Genomic DNA, 10,537 nt, shown 5'->3' on the forward strand with positions numbered 1-10,537 from the left:
GAGCTCCGTTGCCTACATTTCGGTTTCAGCATCTGATTAGATCAAAATAATCATAAACTTAAACGAAATGAAATGAAACTTCTGTACTGCTTAGTGTGCTGGTGTGCAACAAAGAGTTATTGTATTGTATCAATTATAGACGTGCGAGCAGAGCATGACTCAGCTTTGACGAGTTCCGTTGGTCATCTGCGGTCTTCTTCATCAGGTCCATTTCACCAAATGAAACTTAATGAAAAGGAAAATTTGAGGATTGCCCTCGATTTCGAACGAATACAATACAATACAATAACTCTTTATTGCACACCAATACAGTAGGTAAACAGTACAGAGAACACAAGTATATACATAGAGATTTTCTAAGGTAGAGATTTTCGAATACTCTTTCAAGTAAAAAAAGAATTTTGAATATCGATCCACAATTGGCGGAGTAATCGGTGAACATACATAAAAAATATATATACAGTCGAACATAGAACCTCCTCCACTTTTGTTGTGTAGAAAAACTGTCAAGCACATACGCCTTCAAGCGATTTCCCAGAATGACAACAGACTGCAACCGCCTGAATTTCTGCAGGGCTATACTACGAAACTCGAAACTCGAAGTTCGTGTCGTGCGGTCCCTCTGACACTTATACTATTTAATACGAGAGCGAGACGGGCCGCACGACACGAACTTCGAGTTTCGAGTTTCATAGTAGCCCTGTACACTTAGTGTAAGTTTTCTGTTACAAAATACGTCTCGATCGCGTTCGCGTTAAAATCTCAATTTGTATGGAAACACGAACAGCAACTCTAGCGGAACGCGATCGAGACGTATTTTGTAACCGAAAACTTACACTAAGGGCACTGCTGTACTTAGTTGGTTTCACGCAACCCTAAATCTCTATCTCTAAGCGCGAGAAGCACCGCGAATTAGCTTGCTTTACGTTATCTTTATAAAGTCCATGATCCAAAGAAATATTTTATCAGGCAGCTTGTTGTAAATTATCTAAATAATTGTCACGATTCAAATCGTTATGCCATTTCTTATCTATTTGAGATCTTATTTAATACATGCCACAGGGCTAAGTTCTTGAGTTGGCTATTGAGCTTTCGAAAATGGCGCGCTTCAGTTGTATTTTTGCACTGTGGTATGTTTTTTAAATTGTGTTCAATTGGATTAACTGATGGTCTATGAAAACTCAATTAGTTATTTTTTATTACACATTAATTAATGATAATTTCAGTACCTATTTATTGTGCTTTTAAATACGTACATATGTATATTTGAAGGATAACTGACACCTCTTAGTACCCGTGTGTTTATACTGTTTAATAAATTATTGGTAGAAGGCGTAGGTACTTAACTTAAATATCTTTTGATTTAAGTATTAAGCACTGATAATTTAAAATGGTAGGTACAGTACAGTCGAAGTAATAAATATATATTACCAATATGACCGTATAGTTACCGTGGTTAGAGAACCTGACTGCAAAGCTTGAGGTCCCGGGTTTGATCCCCGGTCGAGCAGACATGTATAGTCGCGAGCCCTGAGTGCTTGATTCATATAATATAAAATTTAAGTATGCACCTATCTATTTAAATATGTTTATCCGTTGCCTAGCACTCGTAACATGTGTCCCATGATATTTTTTATTTTATCTGTATACCTTTTGATCCTACAAAACAGTAGCTCAATGACATACATATTTTTGACGCTATAGCTGTATGTGTAAATATTTATGACCTTATAACTTGTTTGTACCTACTTGTAAGGAAAGTTCTTGGCTAAAAATATTGCAAATAATTGCATTATGATGGTAAGTATTCTGATAAGGACTTCAATTCAATACGCTCTGCAAATAGATCCTGCATATTCTCTTAAATGAACTCTGTATTGACGACGATTGAAGTTACAATTAAGCATTACTTAAGCCCTTGAAAGTACAAAAGTTCGATATTCCTCAGTTGCCTGCTAACAGCGAGCGCGTCCAACATCAGAATCAAAAGTCTATCAGCGGCGAGGTCTTTCCCCGCAAACTTTGGCTTCGGTGCTTCTACTGCTTCCTACCAGATCGAAGGGGCATGGGATGTCGATGGTAAGATTTCCTCAGAACACGGGTCTCTATTAATTTACGCCCTATTAACATACCTCGCTCTAATATACCTCGTTGAGTTTCTTGCCGGATTCTTCTCAGCAGAGGTTTTTCCGAACCGGTGGTAGATTTTTTTTGACATTCATAAGTGCTTGTTATAGCCTAATTTGAATAAAGATATTTTGACTTTGACTTTGACTTTGATTTATTGAATCAGGCGTTACTCTGCGGAAGTCCATATCAATGAACTAAAAGAATTTCTTTGCTCACCCGCGACCTTAAGATAGCTAAGTTTATGCAAGATATGCGTGTTCATGCAGTTCCTCCACCTCCACACTGTAAGAACACACACAAATCACACAAACCCATCTATTACCACCACCACACTAGACTGACGCGTTTCGAACTCAACCAGAGCTCATCTTCAGAGCAACACAACCATACAGTCACCAGGACCAATATCTGACACAACAAGCGTGCAAAATACGACTCTATTTCTAGGGCCGGAAGGACGTGTCAGATATTTTTGCACACTCCGCTGTGGCAGATATTAATGCTGGTGACTGTACACCATGCTACCAGATGTTGGACTAACAACCCACAAAAAATATTTTAATCTGTCACTGTAACTCCCTAAGTACGCACCTATATTTTTCTCAAACAAAACTACCTACAAAATATCAATAATTTTAATCTTCATATAAAACTACCTTTAATTTTTATTTATTTACCGTTAAGGCTTGTTTTATTAATCCTAACTGTTATTACTGAAATTAGACCCAAGCCGCAGTAAAAGAGAAGATACTAAATTTACCTGTTCATTAATAATAGACTCCATACTGTTTGTACCTTATTATTTCCATTCATTTCAGAACATCGAGATAAAACCCTTTGCCGCAATAATGTAACACTTCATATGAATGCGAGTCTAATAAAGAATGACTTGATCTAACAAATGTTTGGCAAAATTTGTTTTGTCTGGATGCTCATTCCTATATGCCGATGTTACATGCTCTTTAAATCAAGCATTAAACCTATACTAAACTTACCTATCTTAAGGTCGCGGGTGAGCAAAGAAATTCTTTTAGTTCGTTTCTATCATGTAGCTTTCTAGCTACATGATACTTTATTCTTAAAGTAAAGCTACAGACAGCATCAATACAAAGCAATTTTTTAAATCAAATTTATTCTTAATGGATAATCTGTTGGCAATCATGTAAAGTTTGTTCGTTAAATTCAAAGCAATGTCAATGAAAACTGACTTAACTATGAAAAAAAAATGGAAAATGTAAAAAAAAAAGAATGAAATGGAACAGTTTTACATGTAACGTGTTATTAATCTTTATGGAAATGTTTTTACGTATGTTCACGGGTGTGCACGTACATGATTGATTATGATTAATATCACATTAATATTATTCAATTTTTTAGGCAAGGGAATTTCAATTTGGGATTACCTGGTCCGCACTGACCCAAACCATATCGCCGATAACAGCAATGGAGACATAGCAGCAAACTCTTACTATAACTACAAAAGGGATATTGAAATGCTGAAAGAATTGGGCGCTACCCACTATAGATTCTCTATATCTTGGCCAAGAATCCTTCCACTGGGTCGTTCAAACTATGTGAACCAACGGGGAATAGATCACTATAACGCATTCATTGATGAACTTATAGCAAATGACATCGTACCCTTCGCAACGATGTACCACTGGGATTTGCCTCAAACCTTGAGCGAGCTTGGTGGGTGGACAAACGAAGAGATTGTAGACTGGTTCGGTGATTATGCTAGGATTTTGTATCAGAATTTCGGTGACCGCGTCAAGCACTGGTTGACTATTAACGAACCCTACATCCACTGCAACTTTGGATACGGGTACGGCCGGCATGCCCCTCTTATTCAGTCCCCAGGAGAGGGCTACTACGAGTGCGGTAGACATATTCTCCTCGCTAATGCTAGGGCCTATCGTATTTATAATGAAGATTTCAGAAATACACAAAATGGTCAAGTTGGTATCGTTTTGAGCTCCGACTGGGCGTATCCTGCCAGTGACTCCGCTGATGATATCCAAGCTGCAGAAGACTATTTGGCTTTCCATGTAAGTTGTTTTGCTAATTTAAACTAGATTTTACTATTAAATTCCTGATTAATCAAGTTTAACCATCAGTCATCTGGTATGAATAGAAAAAAAAATACCATATTAATCCGAACGTCCAAACGTCGAACTTTGTCATATCCGATAAATTTATATTTATTTAAAAATAATTTAGTCAATGATAATTGATGACTGAAAATGATTATATTTACTTAACTGAGGTTTTTGCAATTAGAATAAGGACAAAAATACGAGATAGTAAAATAAAAATTGAGGAAGCCCATAGCTTTTTTATATAAGAGACATAAAAGTATTATTGCATTAATTCCAACTAACACACCTTGAATTTTTCATTACAGCTACGCTTGTATATGGATCCGATTTTCTCAGCGCAAGGCAACTATCCACAAACAGTGATCGACCGTGTGCAAGCCGCCAGCACTGCTCAGGGCCTGACCGCCTCAAGGCTTCGTCCATTCACTCAAGAGCAGATCGAGTACATCAGAGGAACCTCAGACTTCTTGGCTCTGAACACCTACTCGAGTAAAATTGTTTACAGAAACAGTTCCTTAACAGGGACCTTTGTAGTACCCTCGCATAATGATGACGCATTTTTGGATACATACATGGATGACTCGTGGCCTGCAAGTGAAAGTCCATGGCTTAGGGTGAGTGTGTTAAGAGTATAATGATTTAGTGAAGCTAATATTTGGTAGGCGATTATATTCACTGGGAGGGGAGGGGAGGACGACTGGTAAATGGTATGTATGTATGTAAACTCTTTATTGTACAAAAGACGAGAATCAAAATACAATTGACAAACTTTGAGATACTTGTACAAAGGCGTGCTTATCCCTTTAAGGGATCTCTACCAGTCAACCTTTGAGTGGATGAGAGCAGTAATGTTGGGGACCGACAAAGAGTGAGTTTAAGAGTCGAAAATTGTGGAAGCTACAATACAGTACTTTAAAGAATATAATACGTCATCATCATCATCATCATCATGTCAGCCGAAAGACGTGGACGACATAGGCCTCCCCCAAGGCTCTCCACTCAGACCGGTCCTGTGCTTTTCGCCTCCACCGCGATCCCGCGATCTTAACCAGGTCGTCGCTCCATCTTGTTGGAGGCCTACCGACAGCTCGTCTCCCGGTCCGCGGACGCCATTCGAGAACCTTTTGACCCCATCGGCCATCAGTCCTGCGAGCAATGTGCCCCGCCCATTGCCACTTCAGTATCGCAATTCTTCGGGCTATGTCGGTAACCTTAGTTCTACGTAACCCGTTACGTAATACGTAAACTAATTAAAAACAAATAAACTACAACATACAAATTAATAAATAAACTACTATATATACATAGCCATAATACGTATAATACATGAGAATATAAAGGAAATGAGTTTTCTCAAATATTGAATGGTAAAAGAGAAACAAATCAATGTCAACAATAGATTACTAGTTATCTATGCGATTAATATTACTAATTGCAGTAAATCAACTGACAAATCGTCTTAAGATCGCTATCGATTAAATTACATTTAATATTAAGTATACAACAATCTTAATTTTGTACTTGACCTTCAACCGAATGTTCTGAATATAATCCATGCTGATGAATATATTTCTGTGAGAAATAATGGACGCTTTATATTATGTGTGACGAGCCCTGTTATACCAAGGACCTCCAATAACTTAATTGTTTTTCAGGAACATGCGCCAGGCTTCTACAACCTGCTTGTATACATCAAAGACACTTACAACAACCCGACTGTCTACATCACTGAGAATGGTTTTTCGTCGACCCCCGGTCTTCACGACGATGGAAGAGTAAATTACTACAGAAATTATCTCAGTGCCCTTCTTGACGCCCTTGCTGAAGGTTTGTCTTGTATCTTTTGTAATACAAATAGTAATCAAATCAACTATGATTAAGAAAACTTCGAAAACAATGTATCTCTTACTTAGTACCTACTTCTGTCAATATGAATAGACTCTAAGGAGGTCGTCACAACGTGAGACTTTTTAGCAACCATTTAAATCCTCCTCCGCTTGGTGAAAGGTGGTAAGGTTTTAGAATAACTCCCTACCCCCTACATAAAAACACAAGATTTTATGGAACTTATATCTGGCGATTAGCTATCAGCCGGGCGTTTGTCGTGCCGACAGGTGGTGAAGGTGAAATGATTGCCTGGCAACGGCGTGCGAGATCTCGTTTTACGTTCTCTTATTTCTTTAAAATCATCTATAGCCGATTCATTAACCAAAAAATATTTAAGTATATCACTCTTTATTGCTAATAATTCATGATTTTTTTCTTTCGATACAGGCTGTGACGTGAGAGGATATTTCGCATGGAGTTTGATGGACAATTTTGAATGGGCGATGGGCTACACGTAAGTATAATATAGCGTCTCTTAGGTACTTTAGTGTTTTATTTCGTAGCGTTCATGAGTCATAAATTTGGATTCAGAAATGGCATAATCTGGTAATAAAAGTGGATATAACACGATAAGAATGATTGAAGGTTTAGATAGTTACTACGATAAAAGACAAATATGTAGATAGTGTGCGTAGGGGGTAACTTTTAAGAGCGCTAGGTGCCTTCAGTTTAAATTTGAACATGAATACTGAACCAACATTTACATTGTTGGTAAGAAACTAAAATTACATTGTAGTTATTTACACGTTTGTGCGGCTTGTGATGTAAAGTCCCGATAAGCACTAATGACATAGTTAAGGGATTATAATGTTTATACCTGATCCTTATTTTATAAGAGCGTCGTATAGTAAAGATTAGTTAAAGTAATAAAAACATCGTTTTGTTTTCTGTTCGTTCATCTAACAGACACTACATTAACGGTCGTACATATTTTTCAATTCTAGCTAAATGATCTGTTTTTCTTTGTTATAGACAAAGATTTGGTCTCTACCAAGTGGACATGGAGGACCCCCAAAGAACTAGGACCCCGAGAAAATCAGCACTTGTATACAAAGAGATCATCAGTAGTCGAGTGATCGACTATGACTACAATCCTGACCCCTATGATACCGATGGAGCCTTTACCGTCAGCGCTTCCATTATTATGACGTTAGGTGTCGCTGTTATCAATATGGTGCTTTAACCTTTTAAGCTTCGATATAATTATGAAGAGTTAGGTTTATTTATTTATTTATTCAACAACCAATGAAGATCAGTTTGTTAGAAAGAATGAAGTCGTTGTAATTAACCCTAACCTAAGATTTGTAAGGAAGAGAAACTCATGATCTGATCAATATCCTTACATTACGGAATTATTTGATATAATATTTTATATTGCCATGGGTATACTTATTATGTATTTTATATAAAGATAATTAGTAATATACCTAGCGAATTCATTAAACTAGAGGACGATTTTATTTCATTTCTTCTTAAACTGATACCAACTTTAATTGTAAGAAAAATTAAAGTAACGACGCAAAAAATATATAATATTTCACAATTTAATATCGGATCATAAAAAGATAATAACAAAATGATCTGATAAGATACGTACCTTAAAGACATATCGTGGATAAGCCAGTGTTAAGGTAGGGCAAAATTAATCTGTGTAAAATAATAGTAGGTAATAAATAAGCGATGTTTGTTAATGACGTTATCCTTATTAAAAAAAATAAGTACTTACCTAATTAGAGACCAGCCTGGCTAGGCTATCTTTTTTTTTTCGACTGGATGGCAAACGAGCAAGTGGGTCTCCTGATGGTAAGGGGAGATCACCATCGCCCATAAACATCTGCAACGCCAGGGATATTGCAGATGCGTTACCAACCTAGAGGCCTAAGGTGGGATACCTCAAGTGCCAGTAATTTCACCGGCTGTCTTACTCTCCACGTCGAAACACAACAGTGCAAGCACTGCTGCTTCACGGCAGGATTAGCGAGCAAGATGGTAGTAGCAATCCGGGCGGACCTTGCACAAGGTCCTACCACCTGCATCTAACTAGATATACCGAACAATGGTACCTATGAGTACATATATCTAGCTAGATACCTACCCCAGCATTTATCGTTTGTTGAACTATGTATATACTTTCGTAGATTAGGTACTTAGGTACTCTCGAACCAACTGAATCGTGCGTGACCCACTGAACCTTTCGTAGAAATAGTCATAGTGGCATCGCATTGCGTTACAAGGGAATTCATTATGACACCTGTGAGAGCTGCAGGGCTACTACGAAACTCGAAACTCGAAGTTATACTATTTAATACGAGAGCGAGAAGGATGGTAAGCTACGAACTTCGAGTTTCGTAGTAGCGTTCGACAGCACCTATTAATTAAATAACTGAAAATAATATTAAATGAAATTAAAAGAGTTGAATCTAGGAATTTCATTCGTTTCGCTACTTTGCTTGATGTCGTACGTTACGTGTGCTATTTTTGTAATATTTCTGACAAATTGGCTTGCTTACGGATTTGTTCATGTTAATAGCAAAATAATCTGTCACGTTTTATGTATATTTTATCGACTTTTCCAATCACTAGTCATTGTCTATTATCACCTGTGACGTCATAATTGTTCACATGATAGAAACGGAAGGATGGAGAGATTATAAGTATTACAGAATCAGATGAAAGTAAAACAGATTTAGGGGTTAGTTCGACCTATGTGCCTAATGGATTTTTATCCGATTGTTTTATTCAAAAAAATATACCTTTGATACGGTAAACTATATATGTGTTCATATTTGTCCATTATTATGTGAAAATATTCATCAATCTCAATACAAAAAATATGAAAAAATCAATGCAGTCCTTCAACCTAACCCAACCAATAGTCTGGATTTAGCTTTGTCGCGTCATCATCATCATATCAGCCGTAGGACGTCCACAGTTGGAAGTGGGCCTCACCCCTTAGACCTCCAGTTGCCTCGGTTGGAAGTGGCTTGAACCCACTCCGCGTGAACCCGCGATTTTAACCAGGCCATCCGTCCATCTCGTCGGTGGAAGTCTTACGATGCGCTTGCCAATTCGCGGTCTCCGCTCGAGACCCTTTCGGCCCCAACAACCACTGTTCTCCGTGCTATATGTATGGCCGGCCCATTGCCACTCCACGAGCTAATTCGCTTGGCTATGTTGGTGACACTAGTTCTTCTACGTATTTTCTTATTGCTGATTCGATCCCGTAGAGAAACCCCAAGAATCGCTAATATTCTATTAAAGATCGATAATGATGCTAATGTAAATTAATGTAGTCTCCTACCCGAATTCAACAGCAATAACAACAGTCAGTTGCACCATTCTGTTAATAATTATAATTACCGCGAATTGTCTAGCGTGCTAAACAAAACCTGCAGGCAACTTGTACTTTAACAGTGCAGTGGCGGAACCATGGACGAGGCTAAGGGTTCAAAGACCCCACCCTTTTCCCCAAGATCATGACAAATTATAATCTTTGCGCAGCGAGATCAAACCTCTCCCAAACGAGAATCCTCGATCAGCCATTGATAGACAGCGTGTATTTTTGATACAACCTCAAACTTTAAGGGTAGGTAGTGAAGGCCCTAATAATCACATTTTACTATGTTTTAGTAAATTAATTATTAAAGTAATTATTCTCCTTATAAAATAAATTTGCACGCAATGTATCACTACCTGATACTACTTTGTTTTTAACCGACTTCAAAAAAGGAGGAGGTTATCAATTCGGTTGTATTTTTTTAATATTTGTTACCTCAAAACTCCGTCATTTATGAACCGATTTGAAAATTTTTTTTTTCGTTCGTCTAGGAATGCTTTCAGTTAGGTCCCATAAGCACCAAATCAGAATCCTAATGAAACCGAGGGAACTCTTCAAATAAGTAGTTAGGCGGGGTCTCCACCCTTACGTTGTCAGTATTCCCAAAATCCGCACAAAGCGTTTTCGCTCTTCCTTCATCAACCGCACAGCGAAAGAGTGGAATTCCCTGCCTGCGACTGTTTCCTGAACAATTTGGCCGCTTTCAAGTCTAGGGTGAATGAGCATGTACTAGGCAAGCGTGCTCCATCGTAGGGCTCATCCTCACTTTCCATCAGGCGTGATTGTGGCCAAACGCAAGCCTATATTGTTTAAAAAAAAACTGTAAGGACGCCTACGGTAATTTTGACATATTTAGTAGTGACTCGTGCATTTGCTCTTGAAAATCATCTTTTGGTGAAGTAGAACTGATAATGAAGACCACGTTTGACCAACGGAGCGACTACTCAATTACTTTACCACAGTTGCTTAGCAATTTAAGCTCGTCGTAATGTATATGGTGAAATGGAACGGGTGATGATGAAGCACCAGGACTCCTCAATAATGAACGTCTCTGCATCGTAAAAAGCAGTTTTTGTAAAAGGTG

General features: G+C 37.9%; 1 protein-coding gene across 1 annotated transcript; it reads left to right on the forward strand.

The window, feature by feature from the left end:
• The first annotated feature begins 1,075 nt into the window (after positions 1–1,075).
• Positions 1,076–7,560, forward strand: LOC141442147 (myrosinase 1-like). The gene is made up of 7 exons (XM_074107053.1): positions 1,076–1,130; positions 1,949–2,079; positions 3,508–4,178; positions 4,535–4,843; positions 5,885–6,056; positions 6,504–6,570; positions 7,089–7,560. The coding sequence occupies exons 1-7, from the start codon at positions 1,099–1,101 to the stop codon at positions 7,297–7,299; spliced, it is 1,593 nt and encodes a 530-aa protein (XP_073963154.1). The 5' UTR covers positions 1,076–1,098; the 3' UTR covers positions 7,300–7,560.
• The last annotated feature ends 2,977 nt before the right edge of the window (positions 7,561–10,537 follow it).

The sequence above is a fragment of the Choristoneura fumiferana genome, chromosome 25 (genome assembly GCF_025370935.1).
Source record: "Choristoneura fumiferana chromosome 25, NRCan_CFum_1, whole genome shotgun sequence".
NCBI lineage: Eukaryota > Metazoa > Arthropoda > Insecta > Lepidoptera > Tortricidae > Choristoneura > Choristoneura fumiferana.

What these genes read in the sequence shown, in the direction of transcription:
- LOC141442147 (XM_074107053.1), top strand. Translation starts at nt 1,099, where the DNA reads ATGGCGCGCTTCAGTTGTATTTTTGCACTGTG. An exon ending in TCTTGACGCCCTTGCTGAAG is followed by an intron (nt 6,057 to 6,503) that starts GTTTGTCTTGTA and finishes CTTTCGATACAG; the next exon opens with GCTGTGACGTGAGAGGATAT. An exon ending in GAATGGGCGATGGGCTACAC is followed by an intron (nt 6,571 to 7,088) that starts GTAAGTATAATA and finishes TCTTTGTTATAG; the next exon opens with ACAAAGATTTGGTCTCTACC.